This window comes from Pan paniscus, chromosome 14 (genome assembly GCF_029289425.2).
Source record: "Pan paniscus chromosome 14, NHGRI_mPanPan1-v2.0_pri, whole genome shotgun sequence".
Taxonomy (NCBI): Eukaryota; Metazoa; Chordata; class Mammalia; order Primates; family Hominidae; genus Pan; species Pan paniscus.
Window position 1 is genome coordinate 98,847,041 of NC_073263.2, and position 16,383 is coordinate 98,863,423.

Consider the following 16,383-nt stretch of genomic DNA (forward strand, 5'->3'; position numbering starts at 1 on the left):
CACACTGCCCTGTACCATTTGGCTATGACAAGTTGCTTTGATAACCAACAGCTTTTGTACACTGATGCATATCCTGGCAAATCTTATGCCTTAACAGAAACTTCCTTACAAATTGTTCACTGTGTCAAATAGCTTGTTTTATTTTGACAATAGCTTTATCCATTAGGATTTTACAATCCTATAGGATCCATTACTAAAATTCTGTTACCTAGAGTCTCCGAGGGTTTGAATTAGTGTGCCTCAGACATCCATGGTGCATAATTCTTCAAAATATTAATACTAGATTGTACTAGGGTTCAAGGCTGTCTCTTAAAATGTGGACACTTAAACAAATACCCTGTAGAGTTGAAAATAATTTTAAACATAAAATATTTGAATAAGTACAATTAAGTAGCTTTTAACATGTTTGGTGTGAAAGTTTATTCTGTGGAAGAATCAAAGAGCCAGTCAAAATACTACTAAATGTATGATTCTGTACTTACTGAAAATGAAATATCATATAGAAACATTTATCTTTCTTTTGATAATAACATTTACTTGGTGCTTACTATGTGCTAGGCATTTTTCTAAGCCTTATGCGTGTGTTAACTCATTTAATCACACAACAGTCCTGAGAAGATACAATAATTATTTCATTGAACGGATGAAGAAAAAAGTCAAGTAATTGCTCAAAGTCATGCAGCTAAGAAAAGGTCGAGCCAAGTTATGAGACCAGAATCTGTGAGCTTGATTACTCCTCCATCCTCCTACCAACGGATAGGTCCATGCAAATAATTGTTTCCCATTCCCAAATCCCTATATATACATATCTTATTATATTTAAAATTTTGTTATGCATCCTATTATTATACGAAAGATCATCGTAGATTTTTATCCTCCCTGGATTTTAACTATTGCTAATGAATAGCTTGGCAGTGTGATGTAATTGAGTCAGGTAGGTCTGGATTTAAAATCTAGTTCTACCACTTACCAGTTATATATGGCCTTGGGAAAGTTTCTTTATCTTCTGAGCCCATCTTCTATTTTGTAAAAATAGGGATCACTATTGCTGTTATAAGGAGAAAATGAGATGACCATATATAAATTGCTTGGCATGTAGGTGATCAATAACATTCTTTACTCCAAGTATGTAAGTAAGGACACTAGGAAATTACAGCAATTCTCACAAAAAAGAAGGTTTCATTGATAAACTACTAATTCAATGTTGTAAAATACTTTCTATTAGCTGAAATAGCTTATATGGTTCCCTACGAGTCCCAGTTTTATCAAGAGATAAGAGCATTTATGAGAAAATTGTATTTTTCCAGCCAAATTGAAATGTGTGTGTGCAGCCACAAAGCATTACATTAAAAAACTAGTGATCAAATTGACAATTATATAAGTGAATACAATATAACAGCCATACTGGTAGAAATGTGGACATTTCATTAATTCCATCCTCATTTTGTGGAATTCTGCTTTCCCAAGTCTCTCCATTAGACCCATCTGTGCACCTTGAATACATGAGCCTTTCTGGGTGTCAGCTTCCAAGAGCAGTGTTTGTGGCTAAAGAGAGTTTGGAATGAGGTTAGAGAAACCTGGGGTGGCTTATCCTCTAAACAAGAAATGCATTCTGTATAACCCTCCTCCACCCCAGCTGATGGGCTGTGGCTATGTTTTGATCCTCATGGATACCTCACATCACAAATGATAGAATTGTATTTGGCCACCTGATATAAAGGCAGCCAATTCAAAGACTTTGCACACATGAACTTTGTAGGAGCTGGGTCAATCTGAATGCTCTCTTGGAGATTTGATTTTAACAAACAAAGAGACAAGCAATTGTCAAGGAAGAAAAGGAAGTAAAGTAAGAGATACCTGAAGCAAGTTGACAGGGCTGGAGGGACCCTGGCAAGTCATAAAGCAAAGAGATTTAGGATTAAAAATTTTAAAAAGATTCAGTTTGCAAGAGAAGCAGATGAAGAGAGAAAAGAGAGATTCCTGTACTACTTTGATTTAGATTAGTGTCCACTTCACCTCTGTCTTTACAATAGACTTTCCAATATTTTCCCTGGAATGTCCATGTATACATAGGAAGCTGAATGAAACGTCAATAATATGAACTTGAGACTAAGGAGACATGTTGGCATTACCCATTGTTATAGACTCTTATTAACAGCAAACAAGGACCTATTCCCTTTGGTGTCCTTGGCACCTGCCTGGTTATCCTCCCCAAAGAGGGTGATGCAACCATTAACGCTGCTAACAGTAGATCCTCAGGACAGCATTTGTTGATTAGCACGGATGCCCGGGACTGAACACGGGGCCAATGTCTGCCCTTCTCCATGGTGGTGGGGGAAGTTTCAAACTCCAGAGAGGAAGTCTGAGCTGCCAAAAGTGCGGATGAAATTAGTGGGAAGCAGAGTGAGAACTCCAGATGTTTAGAATTAGGATGACTATAAACAAATTCATTTCCCCAGATCCCCCAAGCTTGCTTTTTAAAATTATTTTTATATCTGGTAAACAAATCAATACTCTCTTTTCTTGGCTGCAAATGGACTAATTCTTTAGGGAAGTATGATACTCAAACTGGTTCACAGTTTGCTCTTCTTTCTCCAGAAATTGTATAATTCACACATCAATGTAATTCTTTCAATTGGTAGTTTTGAAAACTTGGGGATTAAGTATAAACACCGCCATATGCAATTACCCTTCCAGACTGGTTTTATGTACCCTGTCACCTAATTATTATTTTCCTTTGTTTTACCAGCTTTGGCTTCCAAATATTACTTTAGCCATAAACACTCTTCACTATGTCACATCATGACATCAGATTTGATACTCCTGTCATGGGAGGAACTCCTGTCATGAGGGCAAGGCAGGTATATAGAGTGACAGCTTTTGTGTAGCAAAGTAATCATTTGCAGATGATTATCTGAGCTCAAGCCTGAGAATTTCATCTATGTGTATATCACCAAGAAATGTCCACCCCTGCACACTATTGCCTCTTCATCCATAAGCTGAAAGAAAGAATGTCTTCAGCTAATCTGGAACACACATTTAAAATTCTTATTACTCTCTACTCCACAAATTTGTTACATAATTATTCATATTTGGACATCACTCTAGCATGTACAAACAAGTGTATAGCAAGTTCAAAGACTCCTTCTGATAGCCCACAATAGATATGCCCTTCTGATTACCTTCCGTACTGTGTAGGGGAAGGACCTTTCCTTTCTCTCAGCAGTCACACTTCTTTGGAATCTTTTGTCAGGGTTTAGAATCTGAAAGGAAGAAAGGAAAGAAAGAAAGGAAAGAAAGAAAGGAAGGAAGGAAGGAAGGAAGGAAGGGAGGGAAGGAAAGAAAGAGAAAGAGAGAAAGAGAGAGAGGGAGGGAGGGAAAAATCCTCAGGAAGCTTCTCTACTTAACATGTTCTTAAGATTAGCAACCTTGATAATCATGTAATGTTTGATTCACTTTTCCCCAACAAACACATGAGCATGCGCGCGCACACCCACACACCCACACACACACACACACAGGATCCTTGCTTTTGTGTATAAGAAGTGATTGTTCAGTGGTTGACTTTGGAGTTGCAAGCTACTTAAAATAGTCCTAAAACCAACACTTGTTTTTACAGGGCCGTTGTTCGAGAGAGAACTGCAAGTATCTTCACCCTCCGACACACTTAAAAACTCAACTAGAAATTAATGGAAGGAACAATTTGATTCAGCAAAAAACTGCAGCAGCAATGCTTGCCCAGCAGATGCAATTTATGTTTCCAGGAACACCACTTCATCCAGTGGTGAGTACATCTTTATTCAGTGATGAGTTGGATGGTTACAGTGTTGGTATGGATGATGCCACGTTGACCTAGGGTGGCCTCTCTCCACTTTGTCACTTTGGTTACAATTAAAGCAAATAGCTTTAAAGCTCAATAGATGAAGGAACATAGGCTTTTAAAAAAATTAATAGAAAAATATTTGTGGAAATAGGAGGCAAAGACAATTTCTAATCAATATCTGGGAAATCTGTATCACTCCAACTCTTTTCACCAGTAACTCTCTATCTCAGCCATCTTAGAACGGAAATAGTTTTAACATGTTCATTTACAGTGTGAATTAATAATCTATGTATCAATGAGTTTGTGATGCCTAGAAATATTTTGAGCCATGTAGTTCTATGGCACCATTTAAAGGATGAGGAAATTGAGAAACCAGAGAAGTTCAATGATTTTCCCCAATGTCATGCAGCTAATAAATCTTGGAGCTGGGACTTAACTCAGACATGTTAGCAGAGCGCTTTCTGCAGGGTGTTCCAGGAAGATCCTAGTAACAGCCCCCAAAGAAGGATGTCAAATGCAGCAACACCAAGGAAGACCCTACCTGAGTCACTTAGGTCTCAACCTGCCTTTCAGAGGCCTGCAAAAGCTGTGACAGTTCTGACCATTGTCACAAGACCAAATGCCGGAGGGACTTAGCATATAAATATGTATTGCACAAGATATTTTTCCCTGATTTCACCCTGTCTGAAAGTACTTCCTTAAAGGTCTGGAAATTGTTTTAGGAATGATATCCTTGGGGAAAAGGAGTGCATTTAATTTTAGTAGGTTTCATTTACATTTGTGAATTATTTGTCAGAAACAAGCTCTTTTTTTTTTTAAAGAAAGGCAGTGAGTGAAATGTGTTTGTTTCTAAAAACTATGTGCACAAAAGGCTTTTGTATAAAAATCCCTTTATTGTAGGAAAAGTCTGCATGACTGAAACCTGCTAAATTAGGAGGGATGGCTACCAGCAAATTTGATTTTCTTGTTGTGTTCCCTGTGAGATGGGGTGTGGAGGGCAGGGCCTGCCCAAAGGAGAGTAGAGAATTCCGGCAGGTCGTCAGCCATTCTGCTTGTCTCCAGGCTTCTGTACAGAGTAGCCAGGAACCAGCTCTGCCCAGAGTAAAAGAAATGCCAGGTGCAGAGGGCTCCAAGATAAATAAGATACAGTGTTTTGGGGATAGACAGACACAAGAAAAGGGCAAAGTAAGATTCAAGCACAGGAAATGACGAGACTGGACAAGGAAAGCCTGCCTGGAGGAAGTCTCAAATAAGCCTCTTGTAAAGGGTGAGTAAGAATTCGCCCAGATTAAGGACTAGACGCAGATAGAGTTCTGAATATATTTAATCCCCAAAATAGGCATTTAAGTGGTTCTGTTTAAACTACACACATGTATAATTTATGGTTCTCTCTTTATTGATGTTCACATATAAACTATTTTATTAAATTACCTAAATGCTAAAATAATTTAGTTATACATATTAAATAATGTCTATAGCAATAAATTTAGAGCCAGCAAGGTCAACATAATACCACCACATTATGTGTCTCCCTTATTTGACTCATACACATCCTATCTATTTAGAATTAATAAAGACTGACCCTGGTACTCACTGGTGGCCGTGTTAACAAGAGAATCCCATCCCTGCTGTTAACTATTAGTTGAACTTTTTTTGAAAGTTATGTTTATTATTGTCTCAAATATTAATTAGAAGCTCATAATCACCATTTCTCTATGAAAAATGAATATTACACTTAAATATTTTAATAGAGGTTTTTAAATCACTGGAAGTATTAGAATAAAAACTGTGACATGTTTAAAAATTACCAACTCTACAAACAAATTAATTCAGTCTCAGAAATGAATTAGTGACCTAGTAGAGTATACGTGGCTGAATAATGGCTCTCGGAGGTACCTGGAACCTATAAATGTCACCTTATAAGGAATCAGGGGCTTGACAGATGGGATTAAATTAAGAATCTTGAGATGGGGAGACCCTCCTGGATTGAATGCAGTTGCAAGCGTCCTTATAAGAGACGCTCATATAAGAGAGAGGGAGAGTTAGCACCAACAGAAGAGGAGCAAGGCAATGTGACCACAGAGGCAGATTGGATTGATGTGGCCACAGCAGAGGAATGCCAGCAACCACCAGAAGATGGAAGAGTCAAGAAATGGATTCTCCCCTAGAGCCTCTGGAGGGAGGGCAGTCCTACCAACACCTTGATTTTGGCCCAGTGAAACCGATTTGGAACTTCTGGCCTCCAGGACTATAAAGGGATAAATGTGTGTTATTCTAAGCCAATGGGTTTATAGTAATTTATAGCTGTTTACAGCAGTTACCGGAAACTAATAGATGCAAAAACTGCATAAGACAAATCAATTGATAAAGAGAGTCAAGTATCATTCCATTTTAGGTCTCATAAACTAAACTTCTTTACAGTACTGTGGATATTTCTTCATTCCCTCCTTCTTCTGTCCACTCCTGAACCCATTCCCCTGCAGTCTCTCACCAGTGTCCTCCATATTACCAAACCAATGGTCACTTTTTGCCTTTATTGTTGCTGTGGTCTGAATGTTTGTGTCCCACCAAAATTCACGTTGAGTCCTAACCTCTAAGGGCCTATGGGAGGCGACTAGATCCTGAGGGTGGAGCCCTCATGAATGGAATCAGTGCCCTTATAAGAAAAGACATGGGAGAGACCCCTCACCCTCCTGCCATGTGCGGACACAGCAAGAAGGCACTGTCTATGAACCAGGGAGCTGGTCCTCATCAGACATCAAATCTGCGGGCACCTTGATTTGGGGTGTTCCAGCTTCTAAAACTGTGAGAAATTCAATTCTGTTGTTTGTAAGCCACCCAGCTTATGATATTTTATTATAAGCAGCCAGAATGGACTAAGACAATTTCTTCTACCTCTCAGCGGTGCTCAAGTCATGTGATGAATCTCTCCTTTGTTAAACACTCCTTCCTCCGTCTCCTTTGCCCACCATGTTCCTCTTCCGTATGTTGAGGTTCCAAGAGCTGGATATTTCTTTCCATCTGCCCTCTCCCTTGTGGTCTCCTCCATTCCTGTGTCTGTCAATCATCTATAGACTGAGGACCCCCAAAAGTATGCATCCAGCCCAACCTCTCCTCTGAGCCCCAGGCTCACATATCCACCTTTCTACTGGCCTCACCTTTAAATTTCTTAAAGGAACTTGACCCGTTCAAAATCAAATTCTTCCCATTTTAATAAATGGTACTATCAACTGGCAATCGAAAACCAAAACCTAGCAGACTCTTTCCTGAAATCACTGGAAGTATTAGAATAAAAACTGTGACATGTTTAAAAATTATCAACTCTAGAAACAAATTAATTCAGTCTCAGAAATGAATCAGTGACCTAGTAGAGTATAGGTGGCTCACTGACATCCAGTTCATCAGCAAGTCCTGTCATATCTGCCCTGAACCCTATCCACTCCCCTGTTTCTCAGCTCCCTCATCTGAGCCACCATCAACCTTTTATCAAAATATCATAAAAGCATTTACTTCCTAATCTATCAATATCCACTCTTGCTTTACTCCGTTATATCCCACAGACAACAACCAGAGGAATCTTTTTAAAACATAAATAGCATCCTGTCACTCCCTTATGTGCCCCTCCATGCTTTTCCATCTTACTGGGACAAAGCCGAAACTCTGACCTTGATCATGACCTATGGCTTCTGTGATCTGGTCACGACCCTGCCTACATTGCTGGGTGAACACACGCAGCTCGTGCGTGTCCCAGCCTCTGCCTCTGCTGGCCTGTCCATGTCTTAGTGCTTTTCACACATTAACTCACCTCATTCATAAGGACTCCAGGTCCACCCCTGTAACCCACATGCAACCCCCAGCATTCTCTACCAGCGAGCCCTCCTCCTTCTTTGCTTATCCATACAAATGAACTGTAATTTTGTTTGTTTTCTTCTTTCTCATTAGGGCTTCAGTTCAATCAATGTACACAGTGTTCTGGCACCATGTCTGCACCAATAAATATTTATTAAGGGAATGAAAATTCAAGCCTTTCTCTCCCCTGACAACCCTTCTGTCTCAAATTCACAGTGTTTGAAAAGGCCCCTTCATTTATTCCTCCTAGCAGCTTTTCTCTCCCCAATTCCTGATAGAATAGGACAGGAATTCTTCCCTCCTTCCCTTCCCAGAGCGCACACAGCCTTCATATGTGCACTCAAGATAAAGAAGCAAGTGTGAGCGACCTTTAGGAGGATGGCGATGGAAGAACCACGAGGGACAAGTCTTGCATGAGTCTTGTGCCCTCCGGAGCTGCTTCTGGCAGTAGAGGGGGGAGGCTTAGGAGACGCCGTGTGTCAGTCAGCCTTTTAGCGTGAGTGCCAGGCACCTACCCTTTAAAGCAGACGCATTCTAAACGAGTGGGACGACGGCATTCTCGCCTACTGACTGCACTTTTGAGCCATGAAATACCTCGGGCCACTTGGCCATTACCCTTGGCTAAGCCCCCTTGCTGCTACAAAATAGCAAAGAAAGTGCATGTTTGCGTGAGAGTGTGTTGAGTACGTAAGTATGAATGTGTAGTGTATATGTGCAAGTGTGTATATGTGTGCATGCAGGTGTGTAGTGAGTGTATATATGTGTGCTAGTGTGCTGTGAGTGCATATGTGTTGTCTGTAGTGTATTTGTGTTGCATGTGTATTGTGAGTGTACGTGTGTTGTGTGTAGTGAATGTATTATGTGTGGTGTATGACTGTGTTGTGAGTATATGTGAGTGTACGTGTTTTTTGTGTGCATGAGTGTCCTGTGTGTGTAGTGTGTTATGAGTGTGTGAGAGTACGAGTGTGTGGTGTGTGTTGAGTGCTGTGTGTGTGTATAGTGTGTTATAGTGTGAGTGTAAGTACATGAGGATATTGTGTATGAACATGTGAATGTGAGTGTATGAGTGTACATGAGTGTGTTTTGTGTGTGTGTATGATCATATGAGTGTGTTGTGTGTGAGTGTACATGAGTGTTGTGTTGGTGTGTATGAGTGTACACGAATGTGTTGGTGTATGTGAGTGTACATGTGTTGTTTGTGTATAGTGTGAGTGTACATCCGTGCATTGTGGGTGTGTGTACTGCATGTATGTGTGTACGTGAGTGTATTGTGAGTGTATATTAGTGTGTTGTCAGTGTATATACTGAGTGTACGAGTGTATTGTGTATGTGTGTAGTGTATGTGTGTACATGTGTGGTATATTGTGAGTGTACATTAGTTTTGTGTGTACATGTGTTGTGTGTGTACATGAGTGTTATTTTATGTGAGTGTACAGTGAGTGTACAAGTGTGTGTTGAGTGTACGAGTGTTGGGTGTGAATGTGTGTTGTGAGTGTATGTATGTGAGTGTATGCATGTGTTGTGTGTTGAGTGTATGCAAGTGTATGTGACTGCTGTGTGTATAGTGTATGTGCATGTACATGACTGTGTTGTGTATGGGACTGTTTACATGAGTGTGTTTGAGTGTACATGTATTGTGTGTAGTGAGTATATGTGAGTGTACATAAGTGTGTATGTGTGTTGTGAGAGTGTATGTGGGTGTGAGTGTACGAGTGTGTTTTGTGTTGTGAGTGTACATGAGTGTTTTGTGAGTGTGTGGGAGGCGTAGGTGTGTTGTGAGTGTATGTGTGGTGTGTATGTGATGTGTGTGTTGTGTTGTGAGTACACATGAGTGTTGTATGTGTTGTGTGTGTACGAGCGTTTGTGTATGTGGGTGTGTTGTGAGTGTTGTGTGAGAGTAGAAGTGTTTGTGTGTGTTGTGTGTCTATGTTTTGAGTATGTGAGTATACATGGGTGTGTGTGTTGAGTGTATCTGAGTGTATAGTGTGTATATGTGACTATACATGAGTGTGGTGTGTGTTTCGAGCATGCAAGTGTTGTGTGTAGTGAGTATACATGAGTGTGTTGTGTGTGGTGAGTGTGGGTGTGTTTTGAGTGTGTGAGTGTATATGAGTGTGTGTGTATGTGCGTGTGTTGTGAGTGTATGTGAGTGTACATGAGTGTGTTGAGTGTATGAACGTTGTGTGAGAGTACAAGTGTGTGTGTGTTGTGTTTTGAGTATGTGAGTATACATGAGTGTGTGTTGAGTATATGTGTATCTGAGTGTATATGTGAGTGTACCTGAGTGTGTTGTGTGTTTCGAGTACATGAGTTTTGTGTGTACATGAGTGTGTTGTGTGTGTGGTGGGTGTGGGTATTTTGAGTGTGTGTGAGTATACATGAGTGTGTTGTGTATGTGTGTTGTGAGTGTATGTGTATGTATGAAAGCGTGTTGTGTGTGTGTATGAGTGTGTTGTGTGTATGTGTTGTGTATATGAGTGTGTCGTGTGTGAGTGTATGGGAGTGTGTTGTGAATGTATATGAGTATGTGTTGTGTATATGAGTGTGTTGTGTGTGTGAATGTACGTGTGTTGAGTGTATGGGAGTGTTGTGAATGTGTATGAGTATGTGTTGTGTATATGAGTGTGTTGTGTGTGTGGGTGTGTTTGTCATCTTTGAACCTGGACCTGATGTCCTGGGAGGGAAAGCAGGGCATGGAAGACTGCGGAGAGGAACACGGGAAGGTGGAGTAGAGAACAGGGGCAGGAAATCGCAAGACCAGCATTTCAGAAGCGATTTTCTTCAAGAAGGCTTCCCGCGAATCTTGTCCTCTGGCCTTTTTAGCTGTGGCTTTGAGCTGAGAGATGACGTGGACCAAATGGATCCTGTCTCAGACAGCCTGGCAACAGCACTTCTGCAGAAACTGCAGGGCTAATTCTCCCAAGCTGTAGTTGGTGCGCTTCCAGGAACAGAATCATTGGAAGGTGCTGCCCTTCTCTTTTCTCAGCCGCCAGCTGAGAACCAAACTCAGACACCGGGATCCGTTGTTGGCCGAGATTCTACCTCGGGAGTTTAATTTGAATTCAGGATCTGAGAACCACTTTTCCAAGGCAGCAGGCCCCACACCTCACACCTCCTGTCTGTAGAAGGCCCAGGCTGGCTGTGGGTCGTGTTCCTGTGCAACTCTCCACCAAACGCTCTCTGCATTCTCTCCAGAAACATACGGGCAACTGATTTGTGGGGGGGTTGTTTTTCCTCTTTTGTTTTAAGAAATAACCAACAAAATCTAGTAATCGCAGAAGAGTGGACATGGCCTCAGACTAGGAGCCAGGAGTCCCGGGTGTTCTGCCTTGACTTTGCCTTGCAGCATTGACCTTGGGTTATCCATTTAGTGGCTCTCCTCTAAATTGTTTTCACCTGGAAGGCTGAGCAATTCTTGCCGCCGCACTTGCTTCTCATGGATTTGAGAAGATTAAAGAAGACAAGTGTGAGAATGCCTTGAGAACTACCAGAACCTTTCACAGATGTAAAGCATTATTATCCACAATAATATTAACACAGAGTGAGCCTCTCTGCAAATCACCGTAACTGTATTTTTTAACTAATCAACTTCAATGAAAAACATGCTACATCAGAAAGGAACATATCCAACTGCGTCTGTCTTCGTAAGGCCTATGAACTTGCAACTTTCAGTTTCACGTGACAGAAAATATTTTTTTAGTCCACATTTCAAAAGGAAAGGGAAATTTGTTGCTATATTTTTACTCACTTTTATACCCTTACTATACTGCTATGCTCATTACATCCCTGTTGCAGAACTGTTAGATAATTTGAGGCCAAAAAAACCTTGATCGACATTGATTTTTACAGTATTAATGAGAGCTGCTTTTTACTGAGTTCTGACCACGGGAAATGGGAGTGCAATAGCGCCTTGTTCTGCCCAACCCTTTCAGCTAAGTGGTTTCACTTACTCATTGCAGATAAGAAAATTAAAGCCCAGGGAGGTTAATTTCCTCCCCAGGTTAATGAGTAGTAAGTGTCAGAGCGCTAGGTTTGAATTCAGGTCTCTCTGAGTCTAAAATCTATGGTTTTACTTTAAAATATTACTATTTCTCTGTGAACTGTGTTATTGCCATCATCAATAAAACATACTGGAACATTCATTTTAGACTATGAAATCAGATGGACAAGTGACATATATTTTTGAAGACAAAAGTTACCTAATTGGAATAGATTTGTCGATATCCAAAATGGTTTTGGGAAATGAGTTTTGAGGTTCTCAATCCTATCGACAAAGCAAAGTACAACCCGTATTTATGGTACCACACTAACCCTAGCTTCAAATGATCTAGCTTCAAATGATCTGTGGGCTGGGAGGGTTGAGAATTTGCTTCCAGAGAAAATAAAAATGGCAGTATGGGGGAGGGCTCTTTTATCTAAATGTTTACGTTGATAGTCTCTGGGTTAAATTACACATTTAGTGCAAGTTTTTTAATACTATTTTTACTCCTCACATATGACAATGCTCCCCAAATTTGGCCATGCATCAGATCATTTAGTAAAATTTCTAAAATTCAAGTATCAAGGTCTCAGCCTAGATCTACTGGGTCAGAATTTAATCACTATTTGTAAAATCTCCCCCAGGCATTTCTGACAGAGCTAGTCCACTGAATCACTGATGTGCTGTGATTTATGACCTTTCAGAATTGATTCTTTTTAAAAATCCTAACATTACATAGTCCTTAGACCATTTAAATCACTTGGCTTTTTCTCCAGTAGTACTAAATTATAAAAGCTACAGTTACTGAAAATCATAACTTTCTATAATTATGACTCAGTGAGTAACATACACATATAAACATTTGTTGACAGTAGAGGAAGAAAAAAATTCTAACTGCCATCTATTTCCCACATTCAGACCTCATGTTGCAACTTTCTCCCAAAGTGGATTTTACGTCTGAGCCATAGAGATCTAACAGCATCTTGTGGGAGTACTGAGCCAGGACCCCTCTAAGACCATTAGAACCACCCCTTCTAGCCACTTTGAAAATAGGCTTTCCTGCCTGTCTGATAACTGCCTGCACAAACTATCAATAATTTACTCTTTTCTATAATGACTTTTCATAAGAGATATTTTTCTGTTACTGCTATAAAGAAAAAGTATGTTTATTAAACATAGGTTGTCATTTTTCCCATATGTTAAACAATCCATCCAGGGTCATAAATAGACAAGAAGAATGTCACCCACAATGTAGAAACAGAGAACAAGCATGACACAGCATAGTTCAATGTTAAAAGTGTGACAAGCAACAGTAAAGTTCAGTGTTAAAAAATTGCATTAATATGTAATTGCAAATTGAAATCAAATAGGTTAAAAATCATCTATAATTAACAACCAACCAAACAAACGAAAAGAAGCATTCAGGTCCAATTTGGTGTACAATTTATTCTAAGAAAAATCTTTAGCATTTTAAATTACTTAACAAGGTTTGTTCTCTTAAATGTACATTATTTCTTTTCTAAAAGGCAGAATTATTTACATATTATTAGGTGGAGCTTTTAAAAATAATCATCACCTCAACCCACTAGCATATTTCTTCTTATTCCTAGATGAGGAATATAGGGACAGAGAACAAATTTAATAAGGTTCTGTATGCTCTTGTCACTGCTGTGTTGATTTTGTGACCTAGGAAACCAAACCAACTTTTAATGGCCAGTCACAATATTGTTTGATTAAAAAGCTCTTCCAGAAAACCTTTCAGGAAGGGAAGACTGACTGGATCTAGATGTAGTTGAACTAGAGCAAAAAATCATAGGTTTATTTGAAAACTACATTTGAATTTTGGGAATATACATGCTAGTGATGGAATACGGAAACATACTGGTAAGTCTGGGCAAAATAAAATTCCAAGTAACCCCACTGTTTGAGAATGCATAGACTTGGCCAACTTGAAAATCAGGCTGTAATCAAAGGGTTTTGTGACTCCTCTCCCTTTGAGAAACATGTAGAATAAATCAAAGATTATTAGTCAGTATTCTATAGCTTTTACTACCTTAGTGTTATAACATTTAATAGTTTGGAATGTTGAGTAATTAGAGTTGAAATTATTTTCTTTTGTTGAGAACACTTTCATAGGGACAAAAGCTTAATCTAGTTCCTGTAACTAGAGGTTTTTTATGATGTTCTCTCATATTTCTGTATGGTTTGGGGAAGAGAGGGTCTACATGGATGTCATTTTTATTATAGGTCAGCATTGAGCTATACAATTAACACGGAGTATATGATGAATACATTTTGCTCAAATGACATTTGCTGGTAATTTTTTAAAGTTTTATTCTAAATAACTCTTTCTCCTGTGTTGTCTTCCTTTAACAGCCCACTTTCCCTGTAGGTCCCGCGATAGGGACAAATACGGCTATTAGCTTTGCTCCTTACCTAGCACCTGTAACCCCTGGAGTTGGGTTGGTCCCAACGGAAATTCTGCCCACCACGCCTGTTATTGTTCCCGGAAGTCCACCGGTCACTGTCCCGGGCTCAACTGCAACTCAGAAACTTCTCAGGACTGACAAACTGGAGGTACTTCAATTCTACTTGTGTTTTGAGATGCATTTGTGGTAGAAATATACTTCTGTGTAAGTGATTGCTTGTAAGATATTAATTCAGTCTTGCAAAACAGCCATGTAAACACACACACACAAACTCACCTAAAACCCATGTATTCATAACTCTATGGTTTGAAGTTAAGGCCAAGTATAAAGGAAATTAGTCTATGGAAAAGACTAGTTTTAACACAAAAATCAGCTGCATGGAATATGCGTTTAAGGGAAAAATATTAAACAATCAATGGAACAGTGACTCAATCATGATGCAGCCCATAGAGATGGCTCCAGGTCCTGAAGGCCTCCTCATGTCAAGGTGTAATCCTTGCAAGACCCTGGAAAGTTCTGGAAACTGGTGGATCAGGAGCCCAGCAACCAGGGCAGCCGAGGACACTCAGGGACACTGGTGGGAGTAAGTGGGACTACAACTATTTACCAATTGGTATGATTATATTTCAATGTCTCGAGAACAAACATGTCTGCTCTAGTGTGTTCTGGCATATTAGTTCTGATTGTGTTGTTGCTAAACAGGGGAAATTGGAGGATGAGTAAATTTAGTTTTTTGTTTTGTTTTGTTTTGAGACGTAGTTTCGCTCTTGTTGCCCAGGCTGGAGTGCAGTGGTGCAATCTTGGCTCACCACAACCTTCTCTGCCCGGGTTCAAGTGATTCTCCTGCCTCAGCCTCCCAAGTAGCTGGGATTATAGGCATGCGCCACCACGCCTGGCCAATTTTGTATTTTTAGTAGAGACAGGGTTTCTCCATGTTGGTCAGGCTGGTCTCGAACTCCCAACCTCAGGTGATCCGCCAGCCTCGGCCTCCCAAAGTGCTGAGATTACAGGCGTGAGCCACCGCGCCCAGCCCGTAAATTTAGTTATTAATTGAGATATTTTCTTTAACCTCAATTGTTCTATAACATTCAAGAAAACAAGTTCCTATATATAAAAAACATCGTTCTTAAGTTATGAATCAAACCAAACCTCCTGTACTTTGTTGGGTAAAATTTCTCTTTAATCAGAGCTGTAGAACTCATCTATGTATCTTACTGCTATATCCCTATGATATTCACTACAGCATTTCATAAGGGTGTATAAAGATTCTCATAGATTTTTCAGAGAGCTCCTTTAATTCCATTACTGATTAAAGGTGTTAGGTGATGCATCTGGTTAGGACGTACACAGTGCTTTCTGTTAGTGGGATTATTAGAGAATGTTCTTTCAATGTGCATTTGTTTAAATATTAACCCAGTAAACCTTGAAGGCAATAAAATGTGGCTGCCTAATAACCTGTGCAAGTTTTAAAACTCAGAATTTCAAACTGCAAGTATTTTAGAAGATATTTATTTTTTCACTTAGTTTCAATCTGGATGCCCAGATGAAGAGAATGTAAACTCTAATTGTTACTATTTTGAAAAGATCCAGCCTACCCTTGTCAATTACTGAATAGACCTTTCACAGGACTGGAAAAGTGTTTTGGGCTCCACCTGCTGGACCCACGGAGCTTTTGTGTTCAGTATGTGACTGTATTTTAGAAAACAAATTAAATCAGTGGAATTGGGAACAAATTGTCCTTCCCAACAGGGCTGGTAGACAAAGACATGTAAAAATGAATCACAATGATTTTAGCAGAGCGGCTTTTGGTTCATTTCAAACCAGGAATGAAGTCAGCTGCACACAAAGCACCTTGGTAGGAGCTTGATGGCTGGTCCACACCTATGATGCTATCAGACAGAAGTCATTCCATTGATGGAGGAAGGCTTGCTCAGAATCCGTGGGAACATCTTAGTGATTTATTTTGTGCATTTTATGAACTAAAGTTAGAATGTTGGCTAATATCCAAAGTAGGAGGAAACAATTAACAATCTGGTGATTCATGCTATTTACCTTCAAGCTGGCCTGGTCACTGGTCAGTGAAACAGTATTTCCTAAGTATGTCTGACTTCCACAATACTTGAATTTCATGTCAGGGGCCCTTCATATAACATCACTAATGATCAGCGTGATGATCATTTACATATCCACTTTGGAATTGGAGCCTAAAAATAAATAACTTACGATTCTACTCACAATTATTTCCTGCTAATATTTATGAGCAGAGAAGAATTATATAAGCAACATGCATATGTTATTTATGC

The 16,383-nt window shown here is 39.7% G+C and overlaps 1 protein-coding gene across 16 annotated transcripts in view; it reads left to right on the plus strand.

Annotated features, from left to right (window-relative positions):
* The window catches only part of MBNL2 (muscleblind like splicing regulator 2), a 254,347-nt gene that overhangs the window by 189,231 nt on the left and 48,733 nt on the right, over positions 1 to 16,383 (plus strand). For all 16 annotated transcript variants that reach the window (XM_055096915.2, XM_057299607.2, XM_034936869.3 and 13 more), the window contains 2 exons: positions 3,620 to 3,784; positions 14,028 to 14,228. In XM_055096915.2, coding sequence (XP_054952890.1) covers positions 3,620 to 3,784; positions 14,028 to 14,228 — 366 coding nt within the window. The remainder of the gene's footprint in view (positions 1 to 3,619; positions 3,785 to 14,027; positions 14,229 to 16,383) is intronic.